General features: G+C 37.1%; 1 protein-coding gene across 1 annotated transcript in view; it reads right to left on the bottom strand.

Moving 5' to 3' along the window:
• The window catches only part of CUL5 (cullin 5), a 40,851-nt gene extending 25,378 nt beyond the window's left edge, over positions 1-15,473 (bottom strand). The window contains exons 1-8 of the mRNA XM_026653402.2: positions 15,447-15,473; positions 14,807-14,916; positions 9,901-10,000; positions 8,027-8,203; positions 5,047-5,188; positions 4,396-4,541; positions 2,600-2,680; positions 849-942 (exon numbers count right to left, since the gene is read on the bottom strand). Of these exons, the coding sequence (XP_026509187.1) occupies positions 849-942; positions 2,600-2,680; positions 4,396-4,541; positions 5,047-5,188; positions 8,027-8,203; positions 9,901-10,000; positions 14,807-14,916; positions 15,447-15,473 (877 nt within the window). The remainder of the gene's footprint in view (positions 1-848; positions 943-2,599; positions 2,681-4,395; positions 4,542-5,046; positions 5,189-8,026; positions 8,204-9,900; positions 10,001-14,806; positions 14,917-15,446) is intronic.
• Positions 15,474-16,439: the final 966 nt, after the last annotated feature.

Below are 16,439 nucleotides of genomic sequence, written 5' to 3'. Positions count from 1 at the left end.
ATTCTATGATTCATAGTGTTACAAAAATTCAACAATTTGGTTGCAGGATTCTGTGCTTTTAAAAATAACCACACTGATTTCCGGTTTTCTTTGTCAATTCCCCTACTTCATTTCTGACATTTTAGTAGCTATCATCTTGAATGGCCAGCAGATCAGCACCTTCACAAATCTTTCCTACTTGAATCACCCCACTCTCTCAAAATCCCTAGAAGCAAACGCTTCAAGCCATCTTTTAAATGGCATACAGCATTAATCTTCAGCTCTCTCAGGTCTTGAGATATTGGCTGTGAAACAGGTGAAAGACATGCAGAGGTACTTTATTCGCTGACCAGTTCATTCTTCCAAATGTTGGTCCTGGACCAGAAATAGTAATTAAAACACCCAACTCTTTCCCTGCCTTCAAAAGCAATATCTTGGTAAAGGAGGGAGACTCCCAGAGAGAGGTATTTTATTTTTAAAATTACTCAAGTTCAAGAGGATGCAATGCTCTGAAGAAGAGCCCCAAAGTTGATTAAAATTGGAGAAAGGTTGTTGCAAAAGAAAGAACAATAAATGTGTGTAAAAAAAATCCTTCGTCACAATTAGCCTTTCACGAAAAGAAGAGTTATCCAGTCAGTCAAACTGGGGTATTGAAGGTACAGAGTATAAACACATTTAAAAACATATTACCCTACAATGGCACATGGAAGCATATGCTTTTTGTGGAATGAAAGGGCTCCATATGCAATAAAAAGAAACATGTAGCCGCCTCAGTTACAAAATGGTAATCAGATACATTTATCAAGAATTTTTTTTTTTAAACCTAGCTGACTGAGATCATGCTGCAATATTTTTTAAGCTTCACTTACTTTCTGTTTCATTTCGTTTGATCATGCCTTGGCATTCAGCTAAAATAGTTTCTTTAAATGAGGTCACCAGAGCATTCACACAGCACTCCATAAGCTGAAATGTATTAAGAAATATAGTTAGCTTATTACTGTACAATCCTTTGAGTGCCAGTTTGTTCTCTCTCTCAAGTTCATGTTCAATATAAATACTAGCCTCTACTCAAGCACTACAGCTCAGAAAAATGTTTCATGCTCATAGGCTGTACTTAATACAGAAATTATGACACCACGAAACAAAGTAATACTTCAGTTCATAGGTGTTTTTCCTTTAAAGCATGTAGCATGGGAAATGAAGTAGCTTCTCTCATGAAAGAGTGAACAGTTTAATATTTCTGTGGCCTCTTCCTCACAAGGGAGTATCAGTTCTGGAACAGTAACTACCCTACTTAGTTTCCAAATGCACTTCCAACAGCCAAGAATAGTTCATTCCAGTGTACCCTACCTGACCTGACTTAGTTTGCTTTGAACAAGAGCCTAATGACAATTCTAGCACAGAAATTACTTCTACACTCAAGAGATTGGCAGATGAGACAATTTTATATACTGCTTACCATTCATCTTAGCTAGGGATGCCCCACTTATGATGTAATGCAGAATGCGACCAAGCAAATCCTGACCACTACAGATCTTAGGGTGTTTGTTTAAAATAGTCTTGTGTCCTGAACAAATTTCAGCACAGGCAACTACAAATTGCTTCTTGCTGCACTTAAATCTCTCCCTGGAGTTTCACCCTGATAAAGTATTTTTCACTTTCCTTCTTAAGCTGTTTGGTGAGCATTGGTAAACCGTTGATGTACTTCACACCAGAGATGGTTACATTTCAGTTATGGAGGGAGCAAATTTAGTCATTTACCAGTTATGAAGTGTTTGGGGAGTTTCATGTGATAAACAGTGAACTTTTCCAGATATTGTAAACTGGCACTGAATAACCTTTTACCTCCTAGGACTGCCTACCTACTTGCCAAGTCACTATAACCCACTAAGTGCAACATAAATTGTACTAACTTACATTTAAAAAAATGGCAAACCCATTCCCAATCCAACAATCAAATACTGAATCTAAAACAGGAGAGTTGTAAATTAAAAATTATGTACTTTTACTGTATTTTCTACAGAACGTTTAGTAAGACTCCAAACTACAAAGTAGAGCAGTGGTCCTCAAACTTTTTACTTCACGCTCCCCCCTTACCTTTTGTCCACGCCCCCCCCCCCAAGAGCCAGGGCCGGGAGTGAGGCCGTGGCTCTGGGAGGGGGCCCACAGACGTGTACGGGGACTGAGACTGGGGCCACAGCTGAGGACGCGGCTGGGAGTTGAGCCTTGGCTGGGGCCTGCAGGCAGGGCCTGGCAGATGGGATGAGGGCCAGAAGCAGAGCTGGGTGGCGCTCTCTCCCGCCCCCCATGGGGCTGGCCCGGGCCCACCATGCCCCCCCAGAATGTTTCTCCCCAGCCCCCAAGGGGGGCACACCCCACATTTTGGGGACCTTTGAAATAGGGCCTACTGATTTTTATTTTTAAAATAAGTAAAACTAATAGTGGATTTAAAATAAAAATAAAAATAAGGCTTCTAGTACGTCAGATCTTCTGACTGCAATTACGTGTTAAAATAAAAATGCAAGACAAATTATGATCAAAACTGACATCAGAACCCTTTACTACTATTGAAATACTGCACATGATTTTACTACATATACAACTAAGTTTTTAAACTTACCGCTTCTACAGAGTTACATTCGCGCCTTGTCTCTAGATACCTTAATGCTCTTTTCTCTTCTTCCTTTAATTTAGCGTCTGCCTGTGCAGAAGCAGAACAGCAATCATTTTAAGTACCAACAACAACAGAACAGTTATCATATGACTATCTTTATACTAGGGCTGTCGATTAATCGCAGTTAACTCACATGATTAACTCAAAAAATTAATTGTGATTAATCGCACTGTTAAACAATAGAATACCAATTGAAATTTATTAAATATTTTGGATGTTTTTCTACATTTTCAAATATATTGATTTCTACTACAATGCAGAATACGAAGTGTACAGTGCTCACTTTATATTATTTTTTTATTACAAATATTTGCATGGTAAAAATGATAAACAAAAGAAATAGTATTTTTCAATTCACCTCCTACAAGTACTGTAGTGCAATCTCTTTATCTTGAAAGTGCAACTTACAAATGTAGGTTTATTTTGTTACAGAACTCAAAAACAAAACAATGCAAAACTTTAGAGCCTACAAGTCCACTCAGTCCTACTTCTTGTTCAGCCAATCGTTAAGACAAACAAGTTTGTTTACATTTCCGGGAGATACTGCTGCCTGCTTCTTACAATGTCACATGAAAGTGAGAACAGGCGTTCGCTTGGCACTTTTGTAGCCAGCATTGCAAGGTATTTACGTGCCAGATATGCTAAACATTCGTATGCCCCTTCATGCTTCAGCCACCATTCCAGAGGACATGCTTCCATGTTGATGATGCTCATTAAAAAAAATAATGCGTTAATTAAATTTGTGACTGAACTCCTTGGGGAAGAACTGTATGTTTCCTGTTCTGTTTTACCCGCATTCTGCCATATATTTCATGTTATAGCAGTCTTGGATGATGACCCAGCAAATGTTCATTTTAATAACATTTAACAGCAGATTGACAAAACGCAAAGAAGGTACCAATGTGAGATTTCTAAAAATAGCTACAGCACTCGACCCAAGGTTTAAGAATCTGAAGTGCTGTCCAAAATCTGAGGGACGAGGTGTGGAGCATGCTTTCAGAAGTCTTAAAAGAGCAACACTCAGATGTGGAAACTACAGAACCCAAACCACCAAAAAAGAAAATCAACCTTCTGCTGTTGGCATCTGACTCAGATGATGAAAATGAACATGCGTCGGTCCGCACTGCTTTGGATCGTTATCAAGCAGAACCCATCATCAGCATGGAAGCATGTCCTCTGGAATGGTGGTTGAAGCATGAACGGGCATATGAACCTTTAGCACATCTGGCACATAAATATCTTGCGACGCTGGCGACAACAGTGCCAAGCGAATGCCTGTTCTCACTTTCAGGTGACACTGTGAACAAGAAGCGGGCAGCATCATCTCCTGCAAATTTAAACAAAACTTGTTTGTCTGTGCGATTGGCTGAACAAGAAATAGGACTGAGTGGACTTGTGGGCTCTAAAATTTTACATGGTTTTGTTTTTTAATGCAATTATCTTTTTGTACATAATTCTACATTTGTAAGTTCAACTTTCATGATAAAGAGATTGCACTACAGTACCTTTATTAGGTGAACTGAAAAATACTATTTCTTTTGTTTTTTTACATGCAAATATTTGTAATAAAAAATAAATATAAAGCAAGCACTGTATACTTTGTATTCTGTTTTGTAATTGAAAACAATATATTTGAAAATGTAGAAAACACCCAAAAATATTTAAATAAATGGTATTTTATTATTGTTTAATCACGTGATTAATTTTTTTTTAATCGCTTGACAGCCCTACTTTATACTTACATATTTCATATAATTCTGTACTCCATTTTGTTGTAAATAAGAAGGGGCTTGTGTTCTATAAAATCTCTCTGTTGAATCCAAATATGCCTTCTCAAAGTTATCCCGATAAATCTGAAGTTTATCTTCAGGATTAGAACAAAGGTTAACTATAAAGAGAAAAAGTTAGATCTTACTCTAGTTTTTAGTGCTTTGCATTTGACTAAAAAACAATTATTTCTCTTGCTAAAATTTTCTTTTGACGATAATGAGGTATGTCTACCCAGCAAAGAAAAACCTGCAGCTGACCCATGCCAGCCAATTCTGGCTCAGGTAGACTTCCAGGCTCAGGCTGGAGCCCAAGCTCTAGGACTGGGACTGCACTGCCAGGTGTCACATTCAGAGGGGTCTCTTTGCAACATTAAGGGCTAAAACTATTATTTAAAATGTACATTTCAATTTTGCAGAAATTGGTGAGCAGGCTCCTCACCTGCCAGTGAAATGTTTATTACTTGCCATTGGCAAGTGCATTTACCCCACTGATAATCAATACAAAAACATTATAATGATCATTCCAACCATACCCCTTTTGTCAACATCTAGTTGAAGGCATGTTATGAAAGTCTGTGAACTAGAAAGGAAGATGCAGCTGAGATCACACTGTATAAGACATACCATATGATTCTCTAACTCCAATAACAAGTTGAGAGTCAAAAGCTTCTCCTAGTCTTTCGGCATGGACCAGCTTCATTGCACTGTCCTGAAGTCGATTCTTTATATTTGAAAATATGGACTCGTTCCAAGTATCTAGCATGAGCTAAATAACAAGGAAGAAAAAAAAAGTCAGTTAGAAAAGGATGGGCAGAACTTCAAATTAAGGGCATGTCTATATGAGCACTTACTGCACAGCAAGCTGGGGTGTAAATCTGAAGAACTCAATCATGCCCTGCACTAATTGTCTATGTGAACCCTGCTGACGTGCACTAGAAGTTCCCTAAGTGCACACTGACATACTAAAGGATGTAACAGGTCTCTCAATACAAAGGAGTTAACCTTGGAGCTAAATGTCAAATAGTGGTCCAGCAGTTGGCAGACCCAAAGGCTTACGTAGAAAAATTAAGATAAAATAGCAATTAGTAAGAGAGCAAAGGGTATACAAAAAAAGTAATTAACTGTTGGATTGCCTTAGATTTTCATGACAGTTAGATTAAGCTATTAGCATCCAATGCCATGCGATCACTTGTTTCTGTGAGTACAATGTAAAAATAATCAATGAGTTACATAGATATTGCAATGAACAGCTCAGTCAATGCTGTAGTCCCCATTTAAAAAGAGTTCCCGTTAGATAAGGGTCTCACTACTTTTACTGGATGACTGTCTCTTCAGCTGGTTCTGGTAAGCAGCAAGACCTCTAAGATTTTGGTGCTAAACCTCGAGATCAGACCAATGTGTTGCATCTGAACAACACTGAAAGCTCCCTGGTGGAAGTCATATTTGTACAGAGTCAAGCACAATAATTCTACAACTAAGCAGCATCTATGTAAATGGCATATTGGTCATTTTAAAGTTAAACTGTCTGTAATGACCTTTTCTTATAAATCCTGGTTCTCTTCTTTCTGCCACACAGAATACCTACAATTTCATATTTTAAACTCTGGCTTTGTTAATGTATAGTATCTCCGTGCTTTATATTAATTGCTATGGTCTCAAGTTTTTAAGTGCACCAACTGCTTACTTGAGATTCCAGTTTTGTTTTTCACTGTCATCACTGTAAAAGATATTGAATCAACTTTGTTTTTAAAGGATGATTGTGAACAGTCTTATCTTTAAGTGATTCCAATAGTGATTTCTAGGAGCCTAATTTTTTGGCAAGTTTGGTAAAGATAAAAATGTCCATTTCTGTGCATCATATAATTTACTATAGTGGGTATTTAATGAAATGCAGATGAGTGTTTGAAAAAGTTAAGGAGCATAGAGACACCCTTTAGCTTATGCTCAAATAAATTTGTTAGTCTCTAAGGTGCCACAAGTACTCCTGTTCTTTTTGCGAATACAGAGTAACACGGCTGCTACTCTGAAACCTTTAGCCTGAGCTGCTCCATAAAACCAAAATCTGCCCTGACTTAACTTCAGTGTTTTGTTCTTAAACATGCTAGATTCAGACATGTTGGAACTGAATTAATGCTCAGAAGACAGAAAGTAATTTTTGAGTGTCATTAAAATAAAGAATTTTCTTAAGTTGTGTTTCTTTTGTTTAGCTCTCCTTTCATATTTAAAAGGAAATTTAAAATGAAGATGTCAAAATAGAGTAAATGTATACATTACAGTTGCTTTTCTGTTAAAATTTCACTTCAGAGAAGGTAGGTGAAATACTTAACTTTGTATTTTGATGTACAAGGATTTATTCAAGAACAACTTGTGAGCTTTAACATGATACTGTGACGGTCACCTCTTGGAACTGGAGAGGAATCTCGCACTCAAAATGAATAAATGCTCATTTTTTAACACCTGGAAGCCAAAAAAGCTAGGGATTCTCAATGTGAGCTCATCACATTGTCCTAACACCCAACTCTAAAGGATTTATAGTAATGGTAAGATGTACAGTAGGTATGCCACTTATCTGAGATTTTAGCGAAACATGTCCAAACAAAATTTAATTTAAAAGCCACAGGATAGTGAAGTTTTTGGGCTGCTACTCAAAACAAAGTGGTTCATTTTTTAGAGCTCTAAAATGCATGATCATAGTTCAAGCATTCCAACAAGCAGTCTTCCAACTTACAATTTTCAAAGTAACAATAATACTGGCTCTGAGATTTATCGATAATGGAGATGAGGAAGAGGTGTTTCTTTTCAGCAAAGACTGTTTTTCAATATTTTTAGCTATCCACCTCAGTACACTTTTTAAATTGCATTAAAAAAAAATCAATAGGAATTCCAGGGAAGCAAGTTAATAGATGCTTAGAAAACATGATCAGCATTATCTTGAGCAACAACCAAAAAAAAAAAAAAGCAGATATAATCAGTGCATGCTCCCAGCCTGTTACTTTACACTAATGATCTCCTCCACTCAGTTGCCAGATCAGCTCCCTTTTGTAATTCTGTGCAGTTTTTGTATTTGATGGTCACAGCAAATTCCATGCTATTTAAAAGTATAAATTCTCTTCCTTCCCAAAGGGTAGGGAAGTGTCCTCCATGGAGCAGGAGGGATTGCCCTTGAATAGCCCCATTAAGTGCCCTCAGTTACAGCTGTCCGGCTCCTTGCTAAGTACTGACTAGAGCTTCATCTGTAACACGTCATTACTACTCCTTAATGGTCCAGTAAATGTAAGCTCATTGACCTCCTGTATCTCAGGCTGCAAAGGGAGCAAGATCAGAAGTATTTTTGTTAAATAAATCATTTTACAGAGATCTACAACTATTTTAAAACACAGGGAGCTGCTCTGAACAGATGAAGGAAATGGTCAGGGTTAGGGCAATATTCGGTAAGTGGCAGAGGAAAACTATGGGAAGAGGAGTAAAAGTTGCAAGTTGATTTAAGCAAAGTGATACTCCAATACTGTGAGGTTAGTGCAATTTCATCCTTCAGCTGTGGAATGCATCAACACTAAATCTTTTATGTTCTGTTACAAAACTCTGATCAGAAAGTGTCACTTACCTTTCGAACAATACTGTCTTCTACATTGGATTTCTTGTTGCTGCCCTGCTTACCCATTAAAGTAATTTCTAGTTGACAAAATGGTTTGGGCAAGATATCACACTGTGTAAAGAATTTGCGCCATTCTACTATGTATGCTTTTAGTAAAGCTGTATCATCTTGATGACTCAGTACTCTCTGGAAGAAAAGAACAGCTCAGTTGTAAATAAGTTTTTACATAAACAACAGATGGCTTTGTCTACATGGTACAAGTATTTTTGGTATAACCTAAGATTTGAATTTAAAATGATATAATCCCCCATGTAACCACTCTGGTATAAGAATGGCTTTTTTGGGTTAGGTTATGTTGCCTGTGAAGAGGTATGGCTTTTCTTGGTTTTATTTATTCTTACACCAGAATAAATGTCCACATGCGGGTTATATCAGTATAGCCAGTCTACACAGGAAAGTTTCACAAGGACTATTTTCTACCTTATATGCAGTAGAAAGTTGAATTCAATGTGATCTACTGATCTGGCTTTAGACACCTGAACTTTTAACATTTATGCTGCACTAGCTCCTACAGGTTACAGCCAATTTAGGCATGATGGGCTAGACATTGCATAAACATAAGCTTACAAAAACAGCTACCAGTACAGATCATGCCTAAGGTCCCAATTCGACAAAGCACTTAAGCACATTCTTAAGTACCAATAAAGTCAAAGGAACATCAGCACGTGTAAGAGCTTTGCCGGATAGGGATAGTCTGCTGTATCTGGGCCTAGAAAAGAAAAGGCTTTGTTTGAGTAAAAGGCCCTTTCTGAGTTTGTAGGAACACATTTTAGATTTATTTTTCTTTTCCAAATTTTTGTCTTTGCACATCTTTCACTCTCTACAAAAACTCTTATGAGCACACAACAACACTATTTCATATGTATTTTAATTTAGAATAAACTCAAAACCAGGTGTCAAGTCAACAGTAGACCAAAGCTACTGAAATACAAATGGCCTATGGAGCTTGTCAAGCTGTTAACTCACTAGTATTCTGTCAGAAGACTATACATTTGACCATTTCTTAAGCAAAACCATGAATATGCTAGTGTAGTATTGAAGCCAGCTAAAACAATTAAAGAACTTCCTTGCATTTAAGACTTAATCTTTATTTCCAGACATTTTCTTATAGAACACAAATTCTGGCTTTATCAATCTGATAGTCAAACAAATATTGGTAATTTTTGAAAAATATTTAAAATATCTTTGATCTGATCTCTTCATCTTTTTTGATAGGCATTAAAGGTCTCTTCACTGATAGCTAAATTTAGAATATTCTAGCTACTTCTATAGCAAGTTAGACAGCTTGCAGATCACATCCCCAGAAATGAATTTTCTAGGCAATAAAAACCGGAACTAGAAAAGGGGGTTTATTGTTCCTTTTACAGCTCTCTCTCTAACCATACAAAAGAGATCACTTTGATGCTTAACTTTGCCTCAAGTCAAAGATTCAGCAGTAAGTCCTTTAATTTATAAGTCAAAGAGGCAAGCGAGTGAAGGAATACTTCTAAGGAGACTCCCTGATAAATATTTTTGTTCATCCAATAATGGCCAAATCTCCTCCACAATATATAACAATTATTACCTCTTTATTCTCAAGAACAGACTGAGAAGTACTTAATCTTTCTGGTCAAGGTAAACACTCAGGATAAAATGAATCGGTTAATAAAAAGTTTTCAGTACAATTGTGATATTCAAAACAAGGTCCACCAATGCCTAAAAGGCAATTTTCCGTTGTGTTAGAAATTACTGGAACAAGTCATGTTTGGGATCCAAAGAGGTTTACGGTTATACTTTTATTTTTTTAAAAGGACAGTGTAAATTATTGAAGGTTGAGAACTTACTGCCTGTGCTTGTTTAATAAAATCAAGGATGTCTTCTTTCAAAGCTTGATGAATTTTTGCTGGACCTTTGTCATCCCACAAGCAAACTGCATGAACATCCCTAGAAAACAGTTTATACATCTTTCAGTAAGAACGACACTTAGAATTTAATGCAGAAATGTACAAAGTCTAAAAACAGTTATATTGAAGTAGTTCCTCAAAAGAAGTGGGTGTACATTCCACACACTAAAAATGAAATCCCACCAATACAGTGACTGTTTGTGAATGAGGGCACATGCCCTCTTTTCTAAAAAGCTCTTCATGAACTATTTTGACATGTAATTTTAGGTTTTATCTGATAAACACCCCTGAAAATAAATAAATAAATAAATAGGTGTTGCTTCAAATCACACCAGAAATGGGTACTTGTATTTGAGGGCTTGTCTACATGGAGCAGTAATGCAGTCTATGGAGGCGTGACTTCTGAAGCACTAAGAGTGTTGCATACTTATTGGTCAGTGTAGGCTTTCTGGTAAGCACTAAAGATTCCCTTGTGCGCTTTAACATAGTGCTTTTGAAACAGTAGTATGCTAAAGTGCACTAGGAAACAATACAGATTGATTACTCATTACTGTATACGATGAGTAATGTATATAATATACATTATTCATTAGTCTATAAAAAGAGAAAGCACCCAACCTCCCCAATTATTGACATCTACATAAAATGCAAAAATTGCTAAAAATAAACCCTGAAAAATGAAATTCATAAACCCAAAATGATGCCTTAATATTAGATGTAACACTGAAATTTGATAGTCAAGCAGTATAAAGTCAGGAACTGCAGTAATACTTTGTCCTTCACCTTCCATTTGAGTATACCACGGGGCGTCATTAATGTTCATAAAGCATCACTCTGAGGTAGGGAAATAGCCCCATTATACTGATATGAAAGTGGAGACCTAGCAGGTTTAAATGACTTGGACAAGATCATGCTGTAACTCTGTGGCAGATCCAGGAAATGAGCCTACATCTCCTGACTCTCTGTCCTCAACTAAAAGGTTGTCTGCCACTCCCAACAAGTAAGACGATCTCCACAGCTTCTCGATAGAGTGAAAAACTATCATTTGGTATGCACAGATAAACAGCTGTACCAGTATGAACACTAAGGTCCTAGTCCTGCAATTGGATCAACACGGGCAGACACTTATGCCTACATGGAAACCCAATGTCTTTAATGGGAATCCATTGTCCACCTGTGTGGAGCTGGTTGCAAGACTGGGACTTAAATATGCATTCTGAACTTGATATATTTTCCTACAGTGCCTTCTCCAAAATGTTCCTACTTAAGTTATCAAAACTAAACATTTAAAGGCAGCACATCTTAATGAGATCTAATCCATGCTATACAACCACACACCTCATTTGGACCTGGAAGTACGCAATCAGGCAGCAGAGACAAATAAAGCAAATATTCTACCGTACAAAATGTGTTAAACTACTGAATAAAGGGAAGTTTTAAAAAAATTGACAGGGTAAAAAAAACTGTTTCTGTGTTTGTTTCATTTAAATTCAGATGGTTAAAAGCAGCATTTTTCTTCTGCATAGTAAAGTTTCAAAGCTGTATTAAATCAACGTTCAGCTGAAAACTTGTGAAAGAACGACCATAACGTTGTGTTCAGAGTTACGAACATTTCAGAATTACGAATAACCTCCATTCCCGAGGTGTTCATAACTCACAGGTTCTACTGTACTCAGACAAGAAAGAGACTTACTCACTCACATATTATTACTTTCTGAAGATATTTACCACATAAGTATTAACACTCTTGAGTCTGTTCCTTTGCAAACCAAGGTGGGAACTCCAACTTCTAAAACTACTGATTTGTTCTAAAGCTACTACAACAAGCAGAATCATAACCTAGTACTAATTATTTGTATCACTTTAGTCATAGAGGCCCCAATCAGGATTCATGACCCATTGTGCTGGGCACTGCAGAGAGTAAAAAGCAATCTAGTCACTGAATCAGAAAGTAGGCAATTTTGGGGCTCTAATGAAGAGATTTTATGTAGCGAGAAATATGATACCTCTCAAAACAGGAAGAGGATGTAATTTTACTTTATTTGGGGAATATTTTAAGAAATGGTTGGTCAAACCTCTCTTGTAAAGGGGCTTTTATAACACTGACAGATCAAGTCTTAATTCATATCTAGAGGCCAAATCTAAGCAATACCATACCATTTAGTGAATGCGTTCAAAGAACTCCATATATATGACTATCTTGCAAATCTCCTGAATGGCCACAGATTAGAAGCTTTCTAATGTAGCAGACTTGACAAGAAATAGTCGTTGCAAGCTTTAAAGCACCAATATGCTGCAGTCTAACAGATTCACTCAGATATTTTAAATATGATTCTTTTGGAAACAGCAAAACATACTCATTTAGTACCAAAATAAACAGCTGGATCGCTTTTAAGAAAGTTTTAGTTGTTTTTTTAACATGAAACGTCTGAAGGAGGACTAACAGGAGTGGCATGCAGACATGGGAAAACATCAGCAGAGGGATTGACTGATTAAGGTGGGATTATCACCATCTTCTGAAGGAGTCTAGAGATGGTACAAAATGGATCTCTCTCTAAATCAACAGTTCTCAAAACTGTGGCTCACATGTTATTGTTGACCAATCATGGTGCTGAGGCCTCATTTCCAGTTATTGCAAAGAGTCTTGACATCTATAGAAGCAGTTGGAAACAGAAAAGGAGCATTCCTATATGAGGAGAATATGCTTAGGGATTACAGCCGCCAGCCACCATTTGAACCCAAGAGCTGCCAATGGGACTAGTGGCTCCCCCATTAGAAACAAAACATCCAGGAAAGCAAAGGAGAGGTAAACAAGTAGCCAGGCAATACATTCAAGGAATCAGGGAAAGGACAGTTGTGAGTTGGATGGAGCTGGGGTAGCAGGGAGATCATTAACACATGCAAGGATTATGGGAGAACAAAACTGGGGGTAGGGAAACACATAATGGGAGAAAAGAACCAGACAATAAGAGAGAAGGGGACCAGGTTACAGAAGCATGTCCAGGTACCTGGTAGGAGGTAGGGGGAAAAAAGAACAGATGGGAGGAAAGGGAGCGTAAAATGAAGAACAAATGGAGGCTTATTTTCTTTCAAAAGGGACAGGAACACTTACTAAATTAAAAACATCTAAATACTTTCCTAACTTTACTTTTACCTAGAAGCAATTGCCGTCATTGCCACATTGACACTGACCAATCCTAAGCAAGATGAGAGCTTTTCATGAAACACTCTATGAAGATGTGGTCCCAACTGTGAAAAATTTCTGAATCGCTGCACTACAGCTTGAAGCTCACTTGTTCAGCAAGCTGAATCACTATTGCCCGGAAATTGACCTTCCTTGTAAGAAATTTGAGCTTACAGATAATCAGGGACCTCAAGAGGCACTTTTGTCAGTTTAGTCAAGAAATGTTCCATGGCATGGGTGGCTTTTAAAAGTGTGGTTCTCCTCTGGAAAGGAACCAAAAATGGCACTATTGCATCACTAATTCCATAACAAATTTGATCCATAGGAACATAAACATTCTTTTTTTCCTAATTGCTAGTCCAGCAAACTCAACCTGGCCTTTAAGAGTCAATCTGGGCTCTTTCCTTCTCACCACTAATAATAGAGATTCTGCAGGTAAATTATGCCCTCAGTTACATCATCATGGGTCACGTAAAACATGCTATGTCAAGCATCACTTTGCTTCATTACCACCTTTTGGGATACTACAGCCATGTCTACATGGGAAAGTTGTATTGTATACTCTAAGGAGTGGGTTTACACCAATATAGTTACACTGATGCAAACCCCTGTGTAAACACACTTATTTCTTTAAAGAAGTGGGTTTTTTTTCAGCTTAAGAGTGTCTAAGCAGGGTTTAACTATATCAGTTTAAAAGCCAATTAAAGTTAAACCAGTGCAAATTTCCCATGCAGACAAGGGCTAGATCTTTGAATACTCTTCACCCATTTGAGACCACACTGTTCCATGATCAGGGTCAGAAAGGAACCAGTAGCTGGAATGTCAGAAGATGCCTATGTTCCATTGCAGGAGCTGGTGCAAGATATCCCTGCTGGAACCAATAATTTTAGAACTTTGCAATTAAAACAGGGCCTCCCCAAGCTCAATCTTAATTTTTGATCTATCATAAGTCATTTATAATTTCAGCTGACAGAGCAGAGATGGCCTGATTTATATAATGGAAGGTTTATTATCTACTCCTTGTATCATAGTGAAACTGAAATAATAATAATAAAAAAAGCTAGAAGTATAATGCTGCAATCAGTGTCAGGAAAAAAATCGTTTAAGGGTTATGTTTAAAAGTATACAATTACTCCAATTATATCAGTAAAATTGCATTATTATTTCATTTTTGAAGGACACGCCACAATCAGCTTAAAGCTAAACCACTTGTAAGTCATATGCATTTATTGTCAGAGTAATACTGTATGAAGTGATTGGTCACATATGCAGACTTTACTGTCAAAGCACTACAAAATATCTAGTCCCCATTTCCAATTAGAGTGAAAGGTTTGCGGGAGGGTACAAAAGAAGCCTATCGTCTTCAGCTGAAGTAGAACAAAATTGTAAAAACAATAAGAAAGCTGTGCTGTTTTTTGTGTTCTATTTGTGGAGGCCTGTGTCTCAGTAAAACACCAACTCTACAAAACTGTACTCAAGAGAAGCAGTGTTACTATTTAATGAAACGGAATTAACCAGTATTTTTTGTTCTCTTTTATCTTGTAAATGCATCCATTTCTACATGGCCCTCCTACATCTGACTTCTACGTTATAAGCAATATTATAATTTTATTTCCATCCTGTTACCAAAGAACTAGAAGTTAAAAAAAAAAAATCACTTACGAAAACAGATCAAACCACTGCTGTTTTGTGACAGATTCCTGGCGTAACAGCTTCAGAACAATGGGGCGCATGAAATCCCATTTGTCTTCAAACTGAAGTGAACCTTTATTCTTTAAAGAAGAAACAAAAAGCATAATTTAAATGCAGATCAAGTAAAAATGAACCTCTAAGTCAATTAGGACAGTTTGAGAGCTTCCACATTTTCTAATACTTCCTTTTACTTCAAGTTAAGGATTACTATAAACAGAAGCTAAATAGTCAAATTAACACTCAATTTTGAGTAAAATTAACAAACAGTTAGTTAATTCTAAGAGTTGTGAGGTATGACCTACTTCACAGAATAGATATAAAAGAACAGTTATAAAGTTTTCCAGATCTGTAGGCTTCCTATTTAAGATTTTTACAAATAATAATTTACACTTAATATGTATGTTTAATACCTAAAAGAATCTTAATTTTGTGATTTAAAATTACTTCTAAGAAGTACAGGCCTCAATGGATTATAGTTCAATAAATATGATCTCGTCACAGATGTCTCACATTTCCTTCCATTTGAATTGTTATATCTACAATATTCAAGTTCAACTAAATTTTTCAAGACAGCGACTGACTTTTTTTGTAAAATGCCATGTACACCTACAAATTCTGTATTGTATTTGGAGTACATGATGGTCATGCATTCTAGTATATTAGAATGGCCAGTTGTGAATGTTTCATATTTATGTTAATGATTCTAAACTATAAACTTTGTTCTATATGTCACTTGAGATATGGCTGTTTGTTTTATAAAATTTAATAAGTGATTTTTAGAAAAAGCTATACATCGATTGTCTTATTTAAGAAGTACAACCTGAACTCTAAACGCCCATAATGTTTCCTAATGTTCATTTTTAATTCCAACACTCTTTAGAGGAAATATGCACTCAGTCCATCCATGTGCATACGAACCCTTGCTTCCCCAGTGAATTAATACAGGGAAGCACTTCTTCATGAAATGCAACTTTAACTCTGAAATTCCCCAATTTTCTAACTTTTTTAAAAAGTCTAAAGTTCTTGTAAGGCACATTTTAGGGAGCCCATGTAAAGTAGTTGTAGTTAACTCTAGACAAAATTTAGTTAAATCTAATGTTATTGTAGTAGTGTTCAGAAGCCCCGTCAGAATTGGAACTCCATTGTGCTGGGCCCTATATAAACACAGAGACAGCCCCAGCCCTAAAGAGCTTACATCACTTTCACTGTCAAAAATTCGTATACATTGTATTTTCATAGATTGGCAGTCACCCCTATGTTCCTTGTAGACTCAAGTAGCCAGAGAAATCTAGATTTCCTGATAAGCTGCACATGACACTATTTGCAAAGCCATCTCTTTGTTTATCATGAAGTACATATGCCAAGGCTAAAATGCAGAATGGCGTTTTCTCTAAGAGCCAGACCAGCGGTTCTCAAACTGTGGGTTGGGACACCAAAGTGGGTCACGACCGTGTTTTAATGGGGTCACCAGGGCTGGTGTTAGACTTGCTGGGGCCCGGGGTTGAAGCCCGAGCCTCACCGCCCAGGGCAAAGCCCAAGCCCCACCATCCGGTGCCGAAGCCCAAGGGCTTCAGCCCTGGGCGGTGGGGCTCAGGCTTCGGCT

The sequence above is a fragment of the Terrapene carolina genome, unplaced genomic scaffold, assembly GCF_002925995.2.
Source record: "Terrapene carolina triunguis isolate 2854851 unplaced genomic scaffold, T_m_triunguis-2.0 Scaffold138, whole genome shotgun sequence".
In the NCBI taxonomy this organism is placed as follows: domain Eukaryota; kingdom Metazoa; phylum Chordata; order Testudines; family Emydidae; genus Terrapene; species Terrapene triunguis.
The sequence above is the reverse complement of the archived record's forward strand: the minus strand, read 5'-3'. Positions and strand labels throughout refer to the sequence as shown.